Here is a 25803-nt window from a genome sequence, read left to right as displayed (position 1 = left end):
TGAGCACATGCGTGTGCACATTTTTGGTGGTGCATAAGTGTGTTAGTTTGTGTATGAAGCGCACACATACCACTTTTCGAGTGGAAGAACATTAAATTAATATTTAAACGATGAGTGAAATACTGACTTTTCCCATTTGAATGTAATGTAAACATGGTAAACCTCAACGAGTCGATGTGAAGTATAACGCAAAGTGTGCACTTGTGTGTGCGTGTATGGCAAAAAGCCGAGAGAGAGAGAGAGAAATCGAGTAAATGAGCGAGACACACACAAGCGCGAATAATTATGGTTACATTTGAATAAAACAACCCAAAATTGTGTTAATGAGATAAATTTTCCAGAAAATGATGTTTTTGCTAGAAGAACTTGCGCTAGACTGACTAAACTAACACTCATCATGCTACTCAAACATGTGCTCATTCAAGTTTAACTTCAAAATGACGTACATGACCGCCGCCAACTCTTGCTCGCATCTCGCGCACAGAAATTACAACTTTTTGTCGAATTTAATGCAACGGTGGGGGATGAGGTGGAGTGGTTAGAGTGCATCATAATTATTGTGCACGCAACTTATATGTATCATCCAAAATTGGCAAACAGTTGACAAAATAAATGCATTTCGATCGTTGCGATTTTCACAGCATGAAATATAATTCAAGGTTCGACTGAAGCTCCAAATGCAACAGAAGGTGGTGGTAACTGTGGAAGTGGCATATAGAGAAAACAGGAAATGAAAGGGGTTATTAAAATATGATTGTGTGTATTACGAATGGCATTCATTTCGGATGCACTTTTTTTTCGTTTTTCAAACAAACAAATAAAAAATGTTAATACTCTTCTGTTCCATTCACATACATTTCGTAATGAGTTTATTGGATGCATCCCAATAGCATAGGGTTGCTACTTTTCGCGTTCTGAACCGTTAAATGTGTAATACAATTTAATTTATTCCGCACAATAATGTAGTAATTGTTGGTGTTTAATTGTGTTGTTTAAACATTTATTTTACGCAATTATATTTTCACATTATATACCATATAATAATATGTGAATGCTATCACATTCTTTTTTATATTTTTGGTTTGCTATTTGTTGGCTTGTGTGTGTGTATCTCTCGGTATGTGTGTGGTGAAAACAATGTTAACCGGACTTTGTGGTTCGTGTCGCACACTTTTTTTTGTGTGGCACATGAATTGCGTGCTTTATGGCTTTGAAAATAGTTTGGAGAAACAAAAACGAGCTACAAAACGCCTTATATATACATATGTATCATTCAAATTGCCGCCAAACAACACCCATTTGAAGCCACATTAATCGAGCATAAATAGATATGAATGGCGTAAATCTCTTTGTGTTCGTTTAATTTTTTTTTATTTTTTGCTTCATTTCGAATGATGTGATGGGACATCGTCTGTGTTCCAATTCGACGATAATGAAACTGAATACATTTTTGGATGAGTGTCTTTTTTCTGTAGTCCTATTTGTGTGTCCATAACACGCAACTTAACCATTTTATTTGACACTCTGTGATCACATTTCGCAATACATATACAAAAATTCCATGAACCTGCTCTTCATAAAATCAAATAAATGTTGCGATTTGATTTGATTGAAATGGCATAAAGAACAAAGGTACAATGAAATTGCTTTATTTTCATTTTGCGCGCGTAAATTTAATTCTCTAATTTCATCCATTAAGTTAATCGGTAGCCATGTGAAATGTTCTGTAAATGAAATCAAAAGACTAATTTCTTTTGCTTTGAAGCGAGCTAAAGTTGTGCGATTGAATGTGGATGTGTTGCCAAGTGATGTGTACGCTTGCAGCCATGTGAATGTGTTCGGAAACGAATGAAAAAGTACAAATCTCTAGCAGATTATCTAGCGAATGGGAAACAATAAAACTTCAGTCGAGTAAAATGTTGTTTTGAAAATTATAGTTCGATTTTCGCATCTACCTCTTGAATTTTAAGACTGAAAGCAGATGGATTGCCGAATATACACAGTCAAAAAATCGTGCAATCACAATCACCGTCATCCCTCAACGGTTCTTTTTCATGTCATTTCGGCCAACATTCGTTAATCAAAATGGCCAAGGAGAACAAAAGCAATTCCATTTTCCAAGAAAAATTTTCCAATAAACAATGGACAAGTCCGAGCAACATAACATTTGTTGACTGTATTCATGGCCCGCAGCCATTTTCTCTGAGATTCAGTTTTTCTTCATCGTCTTTTTTTCTTTTGAATCAATTTGTACAACGGCCACGACCAATGTCAGTCAGTTGAATTTTGCTAATCAAAAATTCGGCGATGGTTTCTAATTTATCAACGTTTTCGATTTTTTTTGTTGTTGCCTCTTTTGTCTTGTGTTTCTTTTACACGTATTGATGCTCATGTGGACGCTTCACTTCCTTTATTGAAAGAGGATACACGCAGAGCTCACACTCAAAGGAAATTCAACCGTGGCATGTATATGTGTAATGTTTTAAAGGCGATGCCATTGCTACTTTTAAGCGAAAAACTTTGGGTCTTCAGCAATGCAATTCAAGCGGCACAAACACACACACACACACATACATACACCTACATGAAGATGGAAAGCACCCGCTTTCATTCCATATATTTCCCATTGGATTTAACAATCGTTTTTCCTTTTCGAAGCATTTTTCTTTTGCGTCATGTCTTTTCAATCTCACGTGAGAAAAAATTGTCGGAATACAAGAATATGTCCAACATTTCGGATGTTGCTTGTTGTTATTCTGTTGTTTGTTTCATGCGAAAATTGTATTGCACATTGACTCACAAAACTTGATAATTTTTTCATGTGATTCTCTCGGTTCTACTCTTCTGTTCGCCTTTTTTTTCGTGCTCAATCTAGTGCTCAATTTTTCCCATTCGAAATTGAATTGTTTCAGTATTTGTTGTTTTATATCTCTTTCTCTCTCTCACTCTCTCTCTCACACAGTCTCTCTCTCTATGCGTCTGTCTATCTATCTTCTTTTCTCTATCTCTTTCTCTTTCTCCTTCTAGTCCTTTCGATGAAAAGTTGGAAACACATAAAACAAACTAAAAGTAAAAAAAGAGAGCAACTATTGCGAGTGCGACAAGAAGACATGAAACGAATTGTGTGTACAAACCATTTGGGAGATCGATAATAAATTTAGTTATTTTGCTCGTTTGTGTATCCGTATAAATATGTGTATGTTTTCATAACGCGGAAAGCAAATGACAAAATTGAAATGAAAGTAGTAATTATTTGGTTTTTCGCGCACCATTTTGACTCATCAACAAATTGAACGATCCACATACCCGATACACACGATGGTCACATCGACTACACTCAGTTAACACCAAAATTCTCGTCTGCACACACATACACTACCGAAAAATATTGGATGAATGGTGAATGGTATGAGGTGAAAATCGAACGTAATCTATAATGATGAATATTTTGTTAGTGGCATTGCATAAATATGTTGTCACTGGCCCTGGTAGCGTTGCAAATTTCAGCGTAATTGAAAAACATGGAAACTGTTTTTTAATCAGTTAATATGAAATTGCATTTATTATTGCAAGTGGTGCAGAGTCTATCTCGGCTCCCCTCCTCCCCCTTCACCGATCTATTTCGTATGATTCAGTTTCATTTTCCGTGCATATTACATTCGATTTAATAAATAAGCAATCGATGCATCAAGCAATTTATTTTAGCGTTTTGTACAATTTAATTGCATTTAGCATATGTTTAGTCACACAAATAGTTTTGACAATCACCGTCAACATTTTGTGTGTGTTTGGTTGGGCATGGGCTAAAAGCATTCTAATCATCACTAATCCCCCATACTATTCGCTGACAAAATTTTGTATCCATTTGATTATAAATAAATATACAGTCGTTGCACATTCACTGGCCCATAATGCCCCAAATCAATGCAAACAAATAATTTCATTGAACAAACCCACGATAAAAAAAATGTACTATTTAAGAAATTTATGGTTGTGGCTTTTATTGTACATCTGAACTATCTGTTTACATTCAGCGACAGTTCATGTTCTCTCTCTCTCTCTCTCTCTCTCTCTCTTTCTGTATAGAATATTCAACCCCTTGCATCAAAATATGTATAACAATGCTGCAACATACGACTAGGGGACGGAAACCATTAGCTAGTTTTTTATATTTCAAGTAAAAACTAGGAAAATTAGAAAAAAACTAGCAAAAACTAGAAAAATTAGCAAAAATTATTTGATCCGCCATTTTGATATTCTGCCATGATTTGGTGACTAAATCAATTTTACAAGTCGACTATTGAAAGAAACAAGTACTTTATGCACGATTTTGTGTTAAAAAAGAATAATTAAACTAATTTTCACTATTATAAGTGTATATTTATTCAAAACACATAAAAATATGTCTGAACAACAAAACGTCAGAATACTTCATTGTGTCAGTACAATCATTTGATTGTCATTTGACAGAACAAAAAACTAGAAAACTAGCAATTTCATAAAGGAATATTAGCATTATTAGATTATTCAAGCAATAAACTAGTAAATTAGCTAAAAACTAGTAAATTAGCTATAAACTAGAAAAACTAGCATTGGTTTCTCTCCCCTAGACATACGATGATGATGATGATGATGATGATGATGTTATTATTATTGCTATTTTCCGATTAATTTGAATGCATGACTCGTTCTCTATACAACAATATAGTACAAATAAAACAGAACATGGTCGTGTGTCTTATATTCCATTTGAGGCTAAAAGGTTGCACTGAATCTATTAAAAATTATCAATAAATTCAATGACTCACTTGCATTCGATTATCGCAGTTCACTTCATTTATAATGGTTCAGTAAAATTGTTTCGTGCAACCGACGATAATTAAATTCAATCAATATTAATGAAAATAGTGGCGGACGATGGCGGACAAGTACACATACAATAATTCTAGGGGATATCCATGCGAATTAGAATTAGCACATTAGCAAAAAATAGGGAAATTTACATGAAGAAAATAGAGAAATTAGCAATAAATAGCAGAATTAGCACTGTACACGTATATACTTTAGTAAGAATTTATTCTTGAATTTATTGCAATAATTAATTCAAATAAAATTCACAAAACAAACGAATTGAATAGTGTTGAACTAAAATGTATCAAAATATGTAGTTAAATACGCTTTTTCCCATTTTTAAATAAAAATATATTCAATGGCACTTAACCAAGCACGTTCCATCTGTATTAACTACAATTTACGAATTGCAATCGGAAATGTAGATTTGATGACAGATTTCTTACTGAAAACATATACGTCTCTGTAAACGTAAAACTTGACGTTTAACGCTAGGTAAACAATAATTATATGACAAGTACTCACACGATATTCAATTTTTCTGTTTTAGTATTTTATCAATCAATTTTGAATTTAAATAATTTTAATTCAATTGAAAAATATAAAATGAATGAAGCAGGCTTGGAAGCACAAAGCAAGTGGAGTGTAATCAAGAGAAAAAAACACTTAAAAATTATTTTAATAAAATATATACAGCCCGAAACTTGATTTGATAGCACTGATGTTGTAATGTAGATAATAATTTCAATATTCAAAGGACTGAAACTTCAATAAATAGAAATAGATTACATGCCTGCTTCAAATATACACGGTGAAAGTGTCAACTTGAAACATTTACGTAAACACATTTCGGTTATTCGATCATGCAGTCAATCTGACGTATGCAATATTTTTGACGTACTAGAAAAATTAGCAAAAAATAGCAGTATTAGAACAAACTAGTAGAAATACTAGAAGAATTAGTGAAAAATAGAGAGAAATAGCGTTTATTATTATAAATTATTCGATCTGCAATTCATGGTTATCCCCTAGCAATAATTACTATTACTCATAGTCCGGATTCCATTTACTGATCAAAAGGCTACATTATTTTAACCGTGCCTGCGATACAAATATTTTTGAGGAAGTCCATCAACAATTTATAGACCATTTTTAAAGGGTATTTCTACATAGAAAAACAATTTGTTACGAGTCGTGCATTTGTTTATCCAGTTGTATTTTATTATTATTATTTATGACGCTTATGCGAGAGAGTGTTTTGTTGGAAGTATATTTTGAATTTGACATTGTCCCTCAAATTTCATACTGTTTGTTCATCATAATTATTACGTCCGACAGTGGTTAGAGAGAGAGAGAGAGAAATAGATAAACAGACAGAGATATTGCGAGCAAGAGAGAGGATGAGAGAGAAAGAGGAAGCAAAAAACTTGTATAAACAATTACTGATTGAGCTGTGGACGAATCTACAGGTTGATTATTTGTCATTTATTTTATCGCAATTCATGCCGCACATACTGCGTTCGTTGAATCGGAGAATTTCAACAAAAATGTAAGCAACTTTAGAAACGATGAAGAGATTTTGTTTCAAATCTACTTTCAAATGAATTTCTTTATCGCATTTGGTACTGAATCGCTTTTCTTTGAAGCCAAAAAAATGAAAAAAAAAATCAGACGAAATGACTCACTCCAAAGGTAAAGCACAGACTTTGAGCCTTGGTCGGTGGTTGCTTACAGTATGGCTTTGGTGATAAAAAAATAGTGACGTCAGTGATGCCGGTCATTGTGTTCAAAGGTTTCTCAACATCATTCGTATACTTTTAATGCGGCTCATCGAATTTTCTTTTTCTTTCAACTTTTTGCCAACTCTCACTTGTATGCGTTTCAGTTTTCTCAACACGCAAATCAGAGCAACAACCTACTTTCGTTCATTTCAAAGAGAAAGAGAAAAAAGAGACAGACCATTATCGTTTTTATGGCGCTAAATATTAATAGTTAATTATTTTTAATGTGTTTCACTTTAAAATGCTCTCTTTTATGTTGCTTGCATTAGAACGTCTCTATTTATACTCTTCGGTTCTCTCTCTCACTTCCTCTCTCTCTTCATTCTCTTTTGGTATTATAAAAAGTGACCTATTATAAGAGATAGAACGAAGAATGATTTAAATTTAAACATTCACTTCTTCCGTTGACGTTGTGTGTTTTGTTCGGAACGAAACATGTTTAAACTAAAGCAATGAATTAAATCGACACACAGAGTAGATGATGATAAGGTAGAATCGTTGTCCATACATACAAAGAGAGAAAACAAAACATACTTCTACATTATTCATCATTGTATCATCTCTCCCACCGTAAACGTATGCCCGTCTTATCAGTTCTAACAAAAAGAAGAAGATAACGAAATTTTGTTTAGTGTCATTGTTGTATTTATTCATTACGTTTCGTTCACTTTTCGATGAAGTTCAACAATCATATTAGTCTGTAAGTCTCTCTGAAATTTTGTTTCAATAAAAAATTCATTGACGCGGGTATACGCATCTTGCCAGCACATCACTTTGATTGAAGAAATCAAAGTATTTTGAATTATGTGATTTGATTTTTTTTTTCGGTTAGAAATTCATCAATAATTTATCTGTGAAGCTATAATGTTTGTTAAGTTAAAGACGTCAAATGGGAAACATTCAATTTTTATAATGTTTTCGTTATTTTTTTGTTGTTCACAGACGAAACAGCAGTGGCATCATAAAAGTTGGTAAAAGTCGTGATCGGAAACTGGGCCAAAACTTTGACAGCACATTTATAAAAGCAGTTCATCAGTGTCATTCGCATTCAGGACCTTCAGGCCACCAACACTCAATCTGTGTGTGTGTGTGCCGGTCGAGCTTCCCAAAATTCACATTCGAATAGAACGGTTGATGACAATGTGTGCATCGTATTGGATGTTCGCGCTACTCTGCGTAAACATTGTGTTACTTCACGTCAATAGCAAACTGCGCTAATCATCAACTGCCACCACATCCATTCCAACAACGACGTGACGAGAAAAAAAAAACAGCAACTTTGAGGCATTCAATTTGTAAAATTGTTGCGGGTTCTATATTTTTTACATTCCGACATTGGTGCGCATCAAATTCAATTTTGAATGGTTTGAATTGCAATTTTAAACTATCAAACGGTCCCGAATCCAATCAACTGTAATTCATCCATCAAACGCACGTGCGTTTTACTAATTGTTCTTGGAAAATCAGATAAATCAGTGAGAAAAATATTTTGCTAAAGGCTTACGGCATGTGTTAGAAACACAAAATCAAAAAAAAATACCGCAAATAAAAACTGTGAAAACAAGAATTTACGACCGGAAAAATAAAATGAAAATGAAATAAATTCAAACAAATTTTGCCGCACAAATAAATGAAACAGTCCAAATAAATAACATTTTTAAATGGAATTGTGCGCGTAATATATGTTAACGTTTGCAAAAAAAAGGCTATCTAATATTTACCTCATACAATCTGATGATAATTTCCCAATAAATACGACAATTTGAAATTAAACTCGGTTTCGTGAAACATCTCTCATGCGCACGGCAGCACAATATACTAAGCAATTGAGTGAAAATAAAAACTTTATATTTGTGGTATTTTTTGTTCTAGCGACATTCATTGATAAAACTGATTGAGTACACGCTCGGTGAAAAATAATACCACGAAATAAATCCGTGTGCAATGAAAAATGGATTCTAGCTTAACTGCATCGAAAGTAATATATCTTCCACGTGAATGAAAGAAGAGTGTGAGTGAAAAAAATAAAATAAAATAATAACAAAAACAAACAAATAAACCTTCACATTCCCATGCTCACATTGGTTCACTGTGCGTGGATAGAATTGTACTCGGTGTGCTCGGGTAATTGGTGAAAAGTGACAGAAAAAGAAAAATATAAACATTTTGTTCGGGTGTGATTTTTCTCGAATCGAAAAAATACTTTTTTTTTCTCGCATACATAAAAAATTTTTCGTCTTTTTCACATCAGTCGTGTACGGTCTCTCCGTCGTTTGTTCTGTTAAATAAATTTATTTATGCTGTAATCGTTTATTGTTCCTTAATCGTATTAAATGTGCACCAGCAAATAGCGTCGGTACATGCGATTCCTATTTTGCTGATACAGTCAATATAATATGTTATATGTGCATTAAATGTTTCGGTGCTATTATATACAAGTTATTTTTTTTTTCGTTCTGTCTTCCTGCTGCTTTAGCACCGTTCCATGGACTTTCTGCTGAGTCTGATGATATTGGAAACGTACTGAAAACACGTAAACAGCCAAAATAGACACATTTATTATTAGTGTGATTTTCGGTGTGCGTTTTTTTTTGTGTTTTGCTCTCATTCTCTCATTTGAACCATTGCTGTCCGTAAGCTTCATACAGCGGATTTTTTTCCTTCATCGTGTCAGTTTGCATTGCCGTTTATTAGTGCCTGTTCCTGTGGTTTCGCATTTTTAAAATTGTCGCGCGCGTACCAGGCCAAACCAGTGTGCGAGAATATTCGATTGGCACCAAGAGAGCGACACACATAGAGAGAGAGAGGGAGAGAATCAACAAAGTGCAAAGAAGAGCGAGTGTGAATGTGGCGTGAATATTGGTTTTCATTACATTCGCATTACATTATCAGCGTCAGTGACAGTGACAGTGACATTGATCGTGCTTCCATAGATAGTGAGCATTTTTGTGAATGTCGTACGACGGTGGTGGCAATAAAGCTGTGATTATCGTTTGTCATTCTTCAGCCAGAGTTGAGTGTTTTCTCTGCTAAGAGCACTCCAACAGCTGCGTATATGTGAATCGTTTGCACTTTGAAAATAAGAAGCAAAATACAAATTCATCAAAAACTCACGTCCACACATGCAATCACATACGCAAATTGATAAGTCGATTCGTTGTTCAGACAAGCACAAAATATAAATAAACGAAAGCGACAGCAACAACAAAAATAACCGTAAAGTGTAAAATTACGTATACACCTTTCAGCATCGCATCTACACTTAACGCAATAAATAATGACATGAAAACATATTTTTCGCATTGATCTATTAAAAGTCATTTGGAATAAGCGCAACGCCCAAACACCCATGCATTTCATGTAAACGATATATACATTAAGAATCCGAAGTGACTTGTGCACACATTTTGCGTTGTCAAGTAAATAAATAATAAGTTTCAAGTGACAAATGAAAATGATTCTAAATGTTCATTGACAATAAATGCGTGACGATAAGTGAAAACAAAGACAAAAATAAACAGACACACTTCTTGCCAAATTTTCAAGTAGCATCAAATTGGAACCAAATTTTATTTTTAAACTTTAAGCTTCCATTTATCTATGTGATTAATTTTGCTTTTTTCAAAAGAAAAAGGTACTATTTGGGCAACTGAATCAAGTGATTTGTGATATTATTTGTTAAATTATTTCTCCATAAATCGTGAAACAATTTCCAAAATATAAAAAAACCAACATTAAATAGCTTCGATTAAGTATTCCAATCATAAAATCGGTATAAAGAAACAACAAAAAGTTCGATTTAAATGAAATGATTTTGTCGTAAATTCTTGAATTACTCTTGTTCGTGCTAATTTTAATTGCTTTTTAACTCTCAAAAGCCTCTTAACGTTAATGAAAGTGCAAAAATACATAAAAAAGAGTGAAAAACAAATCGATAAAATTCATTGAGAATATCTACGTTCAAATTGGTCGAATTTCGTGCCAAAGAAATCGTTGGAATCTACCCGCGCGACCGGGCTCTTTTTTTATTTTTTTCGCTTCATCGTATTCAATTTAGAAATCTTTTTTTTTTGTTGATTCATAAATTTACGCTGACGTAGCGTTTGCTAGGCACGGTTACCCCCTACAGAAGAGGTTTTACAAGCTGCGGCTGATGAACATTATAAAAATATAGCAGTTAATGTAATATTTAAGGTAAATATTGAAATATAATGTCTTTTGATGATTGTCTCTAAGCTATTGTGTTGGTGTGTGAGAGCGGTGGTGTGTGCGCGTTCAAAGCACATGCTTCGAAAATAATTACAATGGCCCATAATTCAAAGCGTTTGCTGAACGTTTGTTAATAGCTTAAAAATTGCGGTAGTTAATTTGACAACCTAACTTTATGATCATCCTTTGTGCGCCAATTTCCACGCTCAAACATTGTACGAAACATGTGTTCACAAATCGCAAGCATCATGTTAACGCCGATTCAGTGTCTGCGAATATCAGCGGATAGCTAGCAAGCTGTTCTGCTTCTCTTAAATAATTTACCTCTTTTTTATGACTCTAAATTAATGCAAATTCGAATGAAATCTTTTTTTTACCTTTTTCTAATTCGGCGTAAAAATCACGACAAATAAAGGCTCAAATAATATGTAACCAGAGCAAAATTCGTCCTTTTTTAATTTTCCTTTCGTCGTTTAAACGCAATCACAGTATTTATTCTTTCAACAACATCGCGATAAATATACATGCTTGACCAAAGCAAAGGCTCAACAAATAGAACCATATGATTTTAAATTTCACGAATTCTGTCGTAAAATAACATCTTAGTGCGACTTTTAGCAAAGAAAAATAGACAAAATCGAACCAAAAAGCAACAAGAATAGAATCAACTGTAAAACCTTTGTTACATAGTTAATTAACCGAATGAATGCGACAAACGGGGCAGGAGAGAATGAAAACAAAGCGAACAAATCGCGGCAATACAATGGTTTTGATTGAATTACGACCGTTTTTTATGATCGCAATTTTGCTACTTGGTACGTTTCCCGCTTACTCACTCTTTCCACCGTCTAACGTTGATTATTTTCGGTGCTGCTTGTTTTAACGACTCCATGGCATATTTGACTGCTGCTTTTTCCGCCCGCTGGTGAACGAAACAGAAAAAAAAAGAGAATTAATCTTTCGGGTCTCGTTTAGTGCAACGAAAATGAAATGTCACGGCTTGAAAATATATGAGCGTACTGGGCCAATAAAAAAAACCGAAAATTAGAATGTGATTTTTCACATGATTTGAGAGTCGAAGAGTTTTTGGAACGCGAACAAATGTTAGTTACAACTGAATGGTTAATGTTTTGGAGTGTCGTTCGCTCTCTCATAAATCTATGTGCTCAATGCATGAGCATGAGAGTGGTTGGGTGAAAATGGTGTTCATACGATGCTTTGGAAAAATATCCCCAGAAAATTAAACAACAACTGCACAAATTTGCACAAGAAAAAAACCAAAGGCGAAAAAAATCTGAAAAGAATTGAAAGGGGAACAAGAGAGAGATAGAGAGTTGAAAAAAAAGAAGAAAAATAAAATGTCTTACATCCGTAAGATGAACTTTTCCGCACTGTGATCCACGACATGCATTTATTACAAATCTTTTACTCAAATAATTCACGAGAAAACTAAATCTGACATTAGTTTTAGATAAAAATAATTTTCGAAGCACTTTTCTTACAAAAACTACTAAAGATGGGAATTTTTGTATCGGAGCCATGCCTATATGATATCGTAATCATGTGAAAATTTGCAGAGGTTATTTTTTTCACAAAAAGTTAACATTCTGAAAGTTTGAAGAAATTTCAATGCCTATTAAGGGTACTTCCCATACAAAATTTCGTTTTAGAGCGAAAAATCCAAAATTTTGTTTGGGAGGTGCCCCTAATATGCGTTGAAATGTCTTCAAACTCTCGGAATGGTATTTATGTGTGATAAAAATAACCTGTGCAAAGTTTCAGCTCATTACGATATCATACAGGCATGGCTTCCATACAAAAATCCAAATTTTTTGAATTTTTTGTATGAAAAGTGTGTCGAAAGTTATTTGTATCACAAAACTAACGTCATATTCGGTTTTCTCGTACCCAAAAACCTCCCAGTACATATTTTTGGATGTTTAAGAATACATTAAATATCACTTTTGGAAGAAAAATTGAATTTTTCCCGTGGATGGCCATGGGCATCACACCAGACATGACACTTCACTCTGTCAACCAAAGTCGCTCAAAATCTAATGGTTTCTATTCCTCGGCACCCCCAATCATCCTGTGAAGTCAGATTTTGAATTACTTTTCTTGTTTGAAAGTTATCGTGTTAACAAATTTTTGCGTACAGGGTACAGCGTACAGGGTACAGGGTACGCACATACATTCGGACATCGAAAAAACGCTAGATTCGTGTTCCCTGGCCCCAAAAACACCCAGAAAACACATTTTTTATGGGTGTTAATTTTTCGACCGATTCCAATACTTTACCTTACACACTAGGTGTGTGCGGAAAAGTAAAATGTTGAGACGTGAAAATAGAGAAGAAAATTATTCTTTTGAAAGTAATTTTTCTGAGGAGATAATGAAAAATGTGCTCGGGCTATTTATTATTATTGTTATCATTATTATTATTAGCGGTGTAGCATGAATTTGAACGCAACGGCGTCGCATTTTACCATTGAAACAAAGTTTGAAAAGTTGAACGCGCAAAATATATATTTGCCGTATTATAATGAAGAGCCGCCGCCACGACACATCGAATTACAGTGTCGGACCATCTGCGAACTTTTCCGCCACAAGCAGATCGACAAAGGGAGAGAAAGAGCTAAAAAAACAGGAGGAGAGGGAGAGAGAGCAAGAGCGATAATAAGCTAAAATAAGCATGGTGGTTGCAGCAATGAGCTGATGTTATAGTCAGTTAGACTGTTTATTTGTGGCTTTGCTTAAAGAAATCGAAACAATGGTCGTTAGAACAACAAAAAAAAAAAAAAAGAGACAGAGACGAAAATAGAAAAGCGTTTCCCATTCTCCCGAGTTTTGTGGCGTGAGTCAAATTGTTGCTGCCGGTGTTACAGAGCGCGGAAAATCGCGTTCATTTCGATCGTGTTTCAAAAAGACAACGAAGACGGTGATGACGATGCCAACATTTGCACAAAGCAAACGGCGTACGCATAAAATGAATGCAATTTATCTTACGGATAGAAGTTTCCGTTGGCCAACAATTGCTTTATATTAGTTTATGTCTGTTATTGTTCTTTGTCATCTAGTTGTTGTTGTTGTTCTTGTCGCTGTTGTTACAGTCGCTTTCAGCTTAATTGCTGACACTTTATTACACCTATAATTGATAATTTTACACAATGTTTTGTTCATTCGTTTATAGAATGCGATAATTAAGTTATTATCTGGTTGAAGGAGCAAAAGATGAAAATTATTGCTGATTATACGCTTAGATTTCAAAAGCGAACGGAACTCATGCCAAATCGATTTCAATCCAATCGGTTATCCGTTCGATTCACTTCAAAACACCGCCAAATTTACTCTGTTTGCCACAATTGCGAATGGCAAAACCAATATCTTTAGCATATTTAATCGATTTTCACGTGAAACAGATACGATTTTATATGAATCACTTGAGGCATGTTTATATTTATCGTTGTGCTGCAATCATTTGTACGTGCTGTACGCAGCACAGACGGCTTCAATGATCTACAATATTCTGCATTATTTGGTCAATCAAGGTTGGGTTCAATAGCAGCACCAGAGCATGTGCACACATACACACACACACACCACATACTGTCTGTGCTCAAACACACTCTTTTCAATCAGATTGGAGATGCCGAATTTCGAAAGTTGGCAAAGAAAGTTAAATAAAAACCGACATTTCAGCATGAGAAAATATGAATGCATCAGATTGTTTATTCATTCGATTGCAGTAAAACGCGATTAAATGATTGTGCACGTACATGATATTTATTAATGAATAACGAAGGTTAAAGAATTCCAAACAAAGCGATAGCATATCATAATCCCTTGACGAAAATTCTTATCTGCAATGTTTCACTGTACAATCGTATGCTCCCGTTTAATTTAGTTCACTGCTGAAATCAAATAGAAATATGCAAACATACGCCCGCGCGAATCAAAGCGCCCTCACACATACGCACTAATATAACCAAAGCAAAAATTTAAAAATCGACTTCACTTATGATGATGCGTCTATTCGGAAAATTATAGGATGCTTTTGATTAGTGCACAACCAATGGTCTCTTTGACAAAAATGACTAACGAAATCTATGCTAAATAGCTTGGATTTGATTTCAATCTGGATTTTGGATTTGAATACGAAACGGATATTGTATTGCATTGAATTAAAATTATCTTTGTTCTGTTTTCAATTTCAGGATACTTTATATAACAAAATCAAGCTGCATCTACACGTACGCAAAAACAACTATACTCATACTCACAAAACGAGACAACAATACAAAATCGAGTAGTGCACCTGAAATTCAATTGCTGTGTGCATCTGTTGACATAGTTGGACGACGGCGACGACGCCGACGACGATAGAAACCAGAGAGATCGAATTAAATTGGCAAATAACGAAACCGAAGGAAAAATGGGTTTAATGAGATCGATGAAGTTAAAAGAGCGTTTAGCCGTTGGCCTCGGCGTTTCGCTGGTGTTGATTACCATTCTACTTATAGCCGATTTGCAAATGGATATGAATATGTCAAAGGGTCATTTGATGGTACCGCCAATGCATGCAAAGCTCGTTGCACCAAACGATTCCGATCGAAATGGCGTATTTTCAGCATTCAAACAAAAATTTCAATTAGGGTAAACATTCGATTCTCATTTCATTTTCACAAAAATATTTCAATTGCAGCATAGCTTTACACAGAGCTTGAAAATCTGATTGCATTCTCTCTTTTTTTTTCTCTTCTCGTTGCAGAAATTTGATAATCCCACGGATGCAAACAGTAGTGGCAGTTGAACAGAGTGGCGAGCATACGGTTACAACTATACGAACGACATTCAAGCCAATGGATAAATTTGAAGACCTACAAGAAGCAGTTCGAAAGGTGAAATTGAATGATGAGAAAACATCAAAACAAGCATCCAGTGAAAGAGAATCATTTCCATCGCTTGGTGAACTTCTCAACATGCATCTAAAGTAAGAATCAAATTATAAAGCAATTTCAGATTGAATTCAAGTAGTTTTAATCGGATGGTTTTAGCAAAAAGAAACACACCCAAAAAATCGAATGCACTTTTATGATCTACTCTCACTTTGTGTGTATCTGTATATGTATATGTCTACCACTCATCTTCCATTTACTTGCTCACACTCACACACACACACACATTTTTCATAGATCTTAGCATACATTGTAAGAAGAAAAAAAAACTATGCACTCCTCCTTTAAATAGTTTTGTAACGACCACGTTTTTGTTATCGCTTTCCCACTTTTCTTGTTTTGCTTCAGTGAAAATTCAACGAACTTAGATAAATTTCACCTGGAAATCAGACAAAATGAACTCTATCCAGAGAACTCAACTTTAGTCGATAAATTATTACACGATATGGCAACGCATCAGATTCTCCATGCTGGTAAGTAGCTTTTAAACCTTCAACTTCTTGAACGATTCTCGCTTCCTCACACTTATTTTCATTCCACCTTCGCTGTTCGGTCTTTACTATCGTCATCGTCTTAAGCTATAAATGAAAACCACGAAACTAAATACACCGAGAACTTTTGTACGAACAGAATCACGGCATTTTATTTATATACGCACATCGATACTTCTTGGTAAAATCACATTAAATTTCAAACAAAATGTTCTGCCGAGATGTTGGCAGACGATGAACTTGCTACTCGTTCATGAGTCATATATGAGCGTGTGATGCGCGATAGTATGTGTGCCCCTACAAATTGTAGTCTGAAGTAGTGCGCGCTCGTCTATGATGTTGTTGATGCGGTTATTGTTGTTGTTATAATGCTTACATGCACAAACAAAATTTTCGTATCAACAAAATGCGATTAAACATGGAAAATTTTCCACCAAAATTTATTTAGCGAAAACTTTACGCGAGTGAAATTATTTTACCGCTTCACTATATTATTACGAATTATTTTATAAATAAGATTAAAAGCTGGGTTCTATTGTTCCGTATAATTAAAAGTATAAATGAGAGACATGCTCGTACACACACCGACATTCGATATTTGCTCAGACGACGCAACACATTCGACATAGAGCCAGCACATGTACCGACAACCAAATTTTTATGGGCAACATGAGAGAAAGATGAAGATAGAACAAGGTCTTGCCCTCTTTCTTTTTTTTCTCTCTCTCGATGGTGCGCCCGAGCGGTAAGCAAATAAGAGGAAAATTGCGCGTCACAAAGAACTCGAAATGCGTTTCACATTCGTTTTTGCCTTAAGTCTTTAGGCACATCGTATCTTTAAAAAGTTTTAATCTTTATATGTTTTAACAGTAATCTGACGCGTGTGCATGAACATTTGTTGGTTAAAGATCGTTTGGTGCGTCCCATAGATTACACCATAGGCTTCGTGGCGGTATAAAAAAATAAATTTAAAACAACGCAAACCGATCTTTTCGCCTCTGTCTCGCGAATGGAACACTAAAAAAGAAATAAAATACGTGCTAGAGACGATACCATGTTTTCACTTTGTCAGAAAAAAATAACAATAATTCCTTTTTTTTAAAACATTTTTCTTTTTTTTCTCAACTTCCAGAGCAAAAAGAAGGAGGAACGCAGTTAAAATTAATAATTGATTATGGCAACAATTTTGAAGCGCTCTTCAAACCGATGAGGTAATTTTATGCAACATTTCTGCCAATCATATTTCTGGCATAAAGAAAATGTTTGTTGCCTGTACAACTTGAAAACATTGATATTGCTTAAACTTTAAAATGGTTTTCGTAATTAAATATTGTTAAATCGTTTATCATTGTTGACTCTTGACTATTTCATTCTACTTATCGTCTCGTCAAACGGTCCAACCGACATAGAACAAAATGTCCATTGTCTTATAACTTCGTTTCCATTTTTCTTCGTTCTCAATTTCTTAAACATTTTTTTTTTTGTTATGCAAAATTGTAGGTTTCCACGTGAACAGCAAACGTTACCAAATCATTTTTATTTCACCGACTTTGAACGGCACTCGGCCGAGATCGCTGCATTCCATTTAGATAGGTAAGGTCTTTTTCGTTCGTCTTCAATCTGTATACATATTATGATATCATGCCCGTACTCGAGCACCGACGGAAAACTTTGCGAAAGCACGTTAAACATTGAAAAAGTTACATTGATGAAGCAGTAGCAACATCAAGTGGAAAAATTTGATCCACAAGAAATGAAATGTTTAATGTAACAATGCATACAGTTTTGCATTGAGTTCGGCATCCAGCGCACTGTTCACCCTCGATCATTCCTCTCCAACAATGTAACAACATATTAAATATTTTGTGCTGCTGCTTTTTCCAAATCGGTAGCATTCGAGTGATGTCGACCACAAATTTCCGTTTTTCATATAATTGTTCATTTGAATCACTGATAAAAATCCATAACTGTCTCATTATTTTATTATCATTGTGCACATTTTAATATAAATTTCTTCGTTTTTCTTTTATTTTTTTCTTCTTCTTCTTTCGTTTGATTCTTTGGGCTTGCACATTATTTTGGTGTGGCACATAGAATACTAGGTTTCCGAAGAGCGATGCCAGTTACCGGCCGAACGTTAAATATTACCACGGAAATATATAGAATTGCCGACGAAGATCTACTGAAAACATTTTTCGTATCGCCATCAAATAATTTATGTTTTCATGGAAAATGCTCTTATTACTGTGATACATCTCACGCCATTTGCGGCAGTCCCGATATGCTCGAGGTAAAATTCATTTGGTCGATTTTCACTTTTGCTACTCTTCAAATTTAATAAGAAAAATATCCGATGCTGATACATTGATTGGAGAAATTTTGCTAAAAGTAATGAGAAAATCGGAGCGAAAAAGTTTTCTATTTGTTTTATTTGCCATGGCATTTTATTCGTGATTACTTTTATTGCAACATCATATTTTTGCAATAATTTTTTACGCATTGTATTTGATACGCGCGTGCTTATCTCTCTATCTATCGTTGTACTGTTGCGTAATGTTGAACACCATTTAAGAAATACGTTTACTTAAATATTTAATCATTTTTCATCGAAATGTGTGCGTTTTTTTCTTCGATTTTACCTTTCCTTTTATTACTTTGCATGTAATCTCAATATAATGACTTTGCTAAATGTCTTCCTTTTATTCTTTTGTTCGTTATTTGAAAATGATAGGGTTCGTTTGCGGCATATCTTCCCAAATTTGATAGGTCAACACGAAAGGTAAGTAAAAAAACGAAGAAAAAAAGAGAGAATAAGAAGAGATGGAAATCTTGGCGAATTTATTTCGATGAGATTGTACAGCAGCAGCGAATAAATTGCATGGAAAAGTGAGAAAAGATAAGCGGAATCGAAGAGTGAGAAACATGCGAGAGCAATAAAGAGAGAGAGAGAGAAGGTGAGGTGAAGAGTGTAGATTGAAAATCAAAGCAATATACACAAACAAACGGGCGGATGAAACGGCATTAGGAAAGCTGGGCTTAATCGAACTCCACTTACAGTTAATGGGATTTGAGAGATTCTTATCAACTGTTACAAATCGATTTAATTTGAACACATTCACACATATACATTGAGATGAGAACACCATTTTACCCATCTCTCTCTCTCTCTCTCTCTCTCTCTCTCTCTCTCTCTCTATCTCTCTCTCTCGTGCTCTTGCCCGCTGTGCTTCGCTTCCACTTGTATCCTTTGCTTTTTGCTATTATTCATCTTTTGATTCTTATATGAATGTTCGTGTCTTTTTTTTCATCTTTTTTCATCTATATATTGCTCTATTCGGCGTACCGGGATTTTATATATATGTGTGTGTTTTTTCGGCTGCGTTCCATTTCTCGAATAATCTCGTTTCTTGGAAAATGAATGGGATTTGCGCTTTGTTGCTGTTTGCTGGTGAATTTTATAAGGCTTGGCGGCATCCATGGCGAAGATCATATCACAAACGAAGAAAAGCATCATGGGAAACCGACCAAGATTATTGTAGCATGGTAAGAAATCATCTTATTTTTTGTTGTTGATATGTTTAACCCACCGTTCGTCTTATTCACTACTCAATTTACAAAAATAACCGAATCCAACCGGAGTTCAAATGCCAAAAATAATAATAGTGTAAATGCTGTCCATCAATTTTACTATGTTTTTCTTCTTCTTTTGGCATCGTCGTTTTTATTGTGTATGTGCACGTGCTGTGTGTGTATTAGAGTAAGACAGCCGAAATGCGGAAATAATCATAAGAATTGGTTTTAAATGTCTCCTGCCCAGTTTGACTGAACATCTACATCAATTATATTGAGTTCAATTTTATTTGTATGGCACGATTCAAGTTGAGTCGAGTAGTTTTTTTCCCTCTCTCTCAACTCTCATCCCCTTCACTCGAAACATGTTGAAATATAGTATTGTAGTGGCTTCCATCGTGCTTTATTCATTTGCTATCTTCGGCTCACTCTTTCGCCATTCAATCTCATATTGTTTGGCTTTTTTCCAACGACTTTCATCATCCCAAAAGCATTTTCTTCATTTTCGTTCATTCAAGTGCTTGATTTTATTTCCATTTGATGTTGAACAATGATAGTCGCTTGTCGGTGCCAGCAAATGCGTGCTCATCGTTTCGTTTCGTTCTACAATTCACTTGATCTCACTAAACTTGAAGTACATACCGATGGCATCGCATCCGCATCCACATCCTTTTCTTTCATCGGCATCGGCTGCATTCGGTGTATTCGCTAGTGGTAGCGGTGGTAGTATACAGCTACTACTATTGGTGATGCCATTGCTGCCATTCATACTATTATTTTCTATTCAATTGAAAAACAAACAATTTTGAATGTAATGAAGCAGAATTACGTATTTAATCGAATTTGATAAGAACGAATTGAATTTTATTTACCATCGTGCCACGCGAACACTCCAACACTGCACAAAATATAAAGAACGATCTCTATATTGCTTGTTCGCTCGTCTCGTTCATGACAGCATAAAGTAAATAAGAAAAAAAAAACGACGAGTAAAATTGGGGGAGAGAGAGTGAGTGAAATGTTGTGAACGAGATGATTTAACGTCTACTTTTGTTTGTATAGGTGAAAGATATTCACCCATATAGCGAGGGTCGTCGATTAATAGATTTGATGGACATGGCAGTGTTCGACTTCCTGACAGGCAACATGGATCGTCATCACTACGAAACGTTCAAGTGAGTGTTAATATCTTAAGCTTTTACCGCCGCAACGCCAAAAACCAAATAAAATAACGAACGAAAAAAAGAGAAACCTATCAAAAATATCATTTCGGCCCCGTCTCACAAAACACGTTCAAGTGTATTGATAATTAAAATTTTCGACTCTTTAAAAAAAAAAACATTTATTTTTCCGGGTATTTCATACAGAATTTTTGGAAACAATACATTTACGCTGCATTGTGACCACGGACGTGGATTTGGAAAACCATTTCATGATGAGCTCACCATTCTGGCACCGCTATTACAGGTAAACAAAAATGTCGGAGAAAGAGAGAAAAGCAAGAAAAAGCGTTCTTTGGGTTTGAAGCTTTAAACATTTTTTGTTGTTGTTTTTTATTTTTACAGTGCTGCATGATAAGAGCGTCAACACTTGAACGGCTTTTAGAGTAAGTATTTATTAAGAACAAATAATTTTAATGAACTGGAATGTTGTTCCTCCTCGTTTTTTGCGGTTTTTCTTTTAGTTATTCTCAATTTGAATTTTCAATTGCTGTCATTTTTTATGCTTTTTTAAAATTGTCATTTCAATTTGCGTGTGTGTAGATTTCAAGCGGGAGCAAAACCATTATCGTCTGTGTTGCGCGAAAGCTTAGCAAGAGACCCGATCGGTAAGAGACGACCACCGAACGATATAAACCGAAAATAGTTGAATTGATGGCAAATTCCGTATCTTTTTTTCTTCTTCTTCTTAAATTCTATTTTGTTTATAGCGCCAGTTCTGTGGGAACCACATTTGGAAGCGCTGGATCGTCGTGTCGATATTATATTAAAAGGAGTTCGTGATTGTATAGCCAAGAATTCCATTGATGACGTTGTCATTACGTACGAAAATGTCGTTTTTACATAGGCACCTTCAGCACACAATTTACTTGATTTTCACTTCCAAATGTATTCTCGCTTGAGTCCACTCCAAATTGATAAGTTCTTAAGAGCGATAGAAGAGATACAAGGGGGATGGAACACAAAAATGGAAGGCAAGTACAACAAACACTTATTGTAATTAAATTCCTCGTTTTCATAAGCCACTCAAGGATGGTTAGCGTCGCTAAATGATAGAGAAAATGGACTTAGAAGATGATGAAATGCCGCAACGTATGTGGGAGTGTACGAATAAGAAAAGAAAAAGGAAATAAAACCAATGCAACCAAGACTTTTTAAATTGTAGATAAATAAAATAACAAATTCTATTTATGTTAGGTCGAAATGATGGTTTACATTCATTTCAAATCCTTACAATTTATTGCTACCGCTGTTTAAGTTTCGTATATATATAGATATCTATTTTTGATGATAATTCGTTCATTGATTTCTTTTGAAATGATTTATTTCGGAATATGTTTTTTGACCTTGGAAATGGAATCGAGAACGCTATTTTTGTTATGACGAGAAATTTATTTAATTTTTATTGACGAGAAAAAAAAATATATATTGTAATTGATGTTGAAAAATGATACTAGACAACTATAATTTTAGCATCTAGAATGTTTTAAGCAAAATTAAGTGAATTCTGTTTATATGAGTTATTATAATAGCTTTAAGTGGATTAAATAATGAAAAACAGCTACAAACTGAAACTGTGTATACCTTCAGAAGGAAATATTAAAATGAAAAATAAAGGCCAAGAATGTCTTACACTGAATCTATCGTGTTTTATTGCTTGAAAATCGAACCGCATGTAATTAAATTTCTTACAATTGATTGACTTTCTTTAAAAAGCTGACATTATCGACACCGTTCTAAGAGGTAAATTATCAATCAATTAGCTTATGTCATATTGCTGGAGTGAATATATTCCCTTGAGATTTAATATCTGGATTATCAATTTACAAACGAGCTTCTGGTACGTAAAACGAGACTCGGTAAAAAAAGCTGCTTGAAATTACAACCGTATACATTCGCCAAAGTATGGTAATGGCAGCGGCGCGTGGTAAGTACGCATTTGATGTATCGTTCGATTGGTGTCGTCGTTAGTGCAAAATATCAATGTTCAAACGTAAAATATTCCATGAATCGCGCGCGCGATATTGTATGCATTATTCATTTTTTGACACCAAATCCAATGCCATGAATGTAAGTACACATATATATATAAAATGGTATGTGAGAGCGCATTCCTGTTTTTTGAAGTCTGGGTGGCGGGATGCTGCTCTTAATTTTGATGATCAAAGCATTTTTCCTCGTTCGAGAGAGGAAATTATGTCGCCTGAACTTGTTAAATTATTTCGACACAATTCATTTGAACCGGGACCAACATTTTCGTCTCTGTGTGCACTTCAAATTGGTTATGTATGCATAATATGCATAACAGAGACAGCAACACACAACCGGTTCGAGCTTTATGAGTACATCGTTCCATAAAAGAGATGTATTGGGATTCATTTCGGATTCGTGGCTTCAATGCAAAACCGTGTGTGTGTTTGACTTTTTTTCAAAAATCACATTTGACAGTTGACGAATCGTGTAAAAAGCACTCACTCTTTATATACATGTGGTACCCGTTCGTTTCATGTTTTTTTTTTTACTCTTTCTTCCGTTCTCGATTTCTCGTTCATGCTTGCTTTTTCGCGCAATTCCGTTCACTCTATTTCTGATCTTGTTTTTATCTCTCTTTTAGCCCCAACCGGTTGATGCACGTTCCTCATCAAAAAATATCGAGAATGTTCTTCGTTTTTTGGTGAATGTGTGTATGCGGCAAATCGAGAAGTTCTTTTGCGTAGATTGAGCGCTCAAGCGATAATGGAAAATTGGGTGTTATCCAAAACATTCTCGTGTTTTCATATAGCTTCAAACGTACATCATTCGTACGAATTGCCGTGTCGATAGTCTCACCTTCTTTGCAAATCGGACATGTAGAAAAAACTGAAGGAGAGAGGGAGAGAACTAACATAACGACATCGCTTATAGAGTGATATCGTCTATATCGGGAACAATTTGATGTATGGATTATGTGCGATTTTCTTTTATTTCTCATTTTTTTTTTTTATTCTGGTGTGTGTGGGTTTTTTTTTGCCTATGAAGTGAATCAAGTAAATCCATCAAGTAATAGGTAAGCAAAGTTCGGATGCAATGGCATTATGGTAAGTGGTATTCTACTGGATACATCAACGGGTTACTATAAGCCATTCAATGAACAAGCATGAGCGCACCTATACATAATGATTGAAGTGCAGATTTAGATTGCGTGCTCGAAAAAAAAAACTTCCATGAGGAAAAAATGAATAATATAAAACAAAGCTCATCGGGAAGGAGAAAGAAAGAGAGATAGAATGTTACAAAAATATGTAGATGGTTCTTTTTTTGTGCTGTTGCTTATAAATTGAAATTTGTTTGTGTGGTTTTTCATCACCAACCTCATAGCTTTGAATTCAATAAATGGAAAAACATGCAGAGAGAGAGAGTGAGAGATCAGGTCTCGTGGAGGTTGTGGAACAGAAGAAAAGATGCCTTTGATGTTACTTATCCGTGTAAAATGTTTGACCAATTTTACATGGCATGCATAAAATGGATGTAATTTTTATTCATCCATAAAAAAAGAGATCGACAGAAAAACCGTCAACATGACATTTCGAAAAGCCGTCGTCCAGTGTGTACTTGAATTCAATATAAAAATGTTCATAAAACCGAGTAAATAGTTCGAGTGGAGTGCATGGAAAAAGAACCAAACGACAGTGAATGTATTTGGCAATTGTTTGGAGTATGCATGTTGCTTTTTCCTTCTCTGTTTATTGAATCAGTTGATTTTTTTCTACACCCGTTCTATGTCTCTTCCTCTATTTTATATCACTCTCTTCCCTCACTGCTTTTCGTACGTTCTCTATTTCTTATCCATTTTCTCTCTTTCTCATTCTTTAGCTTCTACTCTCTCTCTCTCTCGCTCTTGATTGTTGTGTTTCAATTTCAAATGCATTTACTCTTGTCAGGAAACTCTAAATAATTCATTGAATTAATAATAAGTGATGCTTATGTGTTCGAATGATCTGTGTGCGCACTGTTGAGTGTGTATGTCTCTCTTTTTTCTACCTCACTCCCATCCCCAAAAAACTCCACTTGTACCGAAAAATTGTGATGCATAAAGAAAAATATTGCATAAAATCCACTGCTGGAATTGTAAGCGGATGACACGGATGCGATTATGTGTGCAAATATCGCATTTGTTGAGTAGCATGCAAGCCACACAAATAGAAAGAATGGAGAAGAGAGAACAAACGATATGCCATTTAGTTGAAATGGAAGCAGCACGAACCATCGAATGAACGAAAAGTCCAAAAGTGTACACAATATTATGTAGCATCCGATGCCTAATTTCTAATTGGAATGAGAGAAAACGGTGGTTGAAATTCAATTCACTAGAGTTTATCTAGTATTTTGTTCGATGCATCACATTTCGAATGGTTCCCATGGTCACACATATCACGTTTTGCGCCAAATATTCGGCAAGTTTCACATTTCATTTTTGTCTTCTTCGAATAATTTACAGAGTTTTTCTTTCCTTCCTTTCTTTCGGCTCGTATTGTGAGCGCCTTTACTTTTTCCACATAATACTTGATGTGACTGTGATGTATATTTTGCGGTGATGGTTGTTCTCTCGCAACCAAAATATCGACATATTCTTGTAGGCAGAAAGCATACCGGCGAATCGAAAAAGGAAAAACCACTCGCATTTTATGCGATATTTCTCCCTCTCTCTCTCTCTCTCTCTCTCTCTCTCTCTCTCTCTCTCTCTCTC

The 25803-nt window shown here is 34.9% G+C and overlaps 1 protein-coding gene across 2 annotated transcripts in view; it reads left to right on the top strand.

The window, feature by feature from the left end:
• The window catches only part of LOC116341534 (extracellular serine/threonine protein CG31145-like), a 70690-nt gene extending 47974 nt beyond the window's left edge, over window positions 1-22716 (top strand). The window contains exons 3-16 of one of the 2 annotated variants that reach the window (XM_031768651.1): window positions 7575-10826; window positions 15056-15494; window positions 15610-15831; window positions 16145-16269; window positions 17420-17498; window positions 17788-17880; window positions 18382-18577; window positions 19019-19066; window positions 19750-19830; window positions 20920-21032; window positions 21225-21324; window positions 21423-21463; window positions 21621-21685; window positions 21788-22716. In XM_031768651.1, coding sequence (XP_031624511.1) covers window positions 15274-15494; window positions 15610-15831; window positions 16145-16269; window positions 17420-17498; window positions 17788-17880; window positions 18382-18577; window positions 19019-19066; window positions 19750-19830; window positions 20920-21032; window positions 21225-21324; window positions 21423-21463; window positions 21621-21685; window positions 21788-21924 — 1521 coding nt within the window. In that variant the 5' untranslated portion in view covers window positions 7575-10826; window positions 15056-15273 and the 3' untranslated portion in view covers window positions 21925-22716. The remainder of the gene's footprint in view (window positions 1-7574; window positions 10827-15055; window positions 15495-15609; window positions 15832-16144; window positions 16270-17419; window positions 17499-17787; window positions 17881-18381; window positions 18578-19018; window positions 19067-19749; window positions 19831-20919; window positions 21033-21224; window positions 21325-21422; window positions 21464-21620; window positions 21686-21787) is intronic. The other variant, XM_031768652.1, reaches the window with a different exon arrangement.
• Window positions 22717-25803: the final 3087 nt, after the last annotated feature.

Source organism: Contarinia nasturtii, unplaced genomic scaffold, assembly GCF_009176525.2.
Source record: "Contarinia nasturtii isolate CC-2019 unplaced genomic scaffold, AAFC_CNas_1.1 Cnas_scaffold_745, whole genome shotgun sequence".
Classification (NCBI taxonomy): domain Eukaryota; kingdom Metazoa; phylum Arthropoda; class Insecta; order Diptera; family Cecidomyiidae; genus Contarinia; species Contarinia nasturtii.
This window is presented reverse-complemented; position numbering and strand designations above follow the sequence as displayed.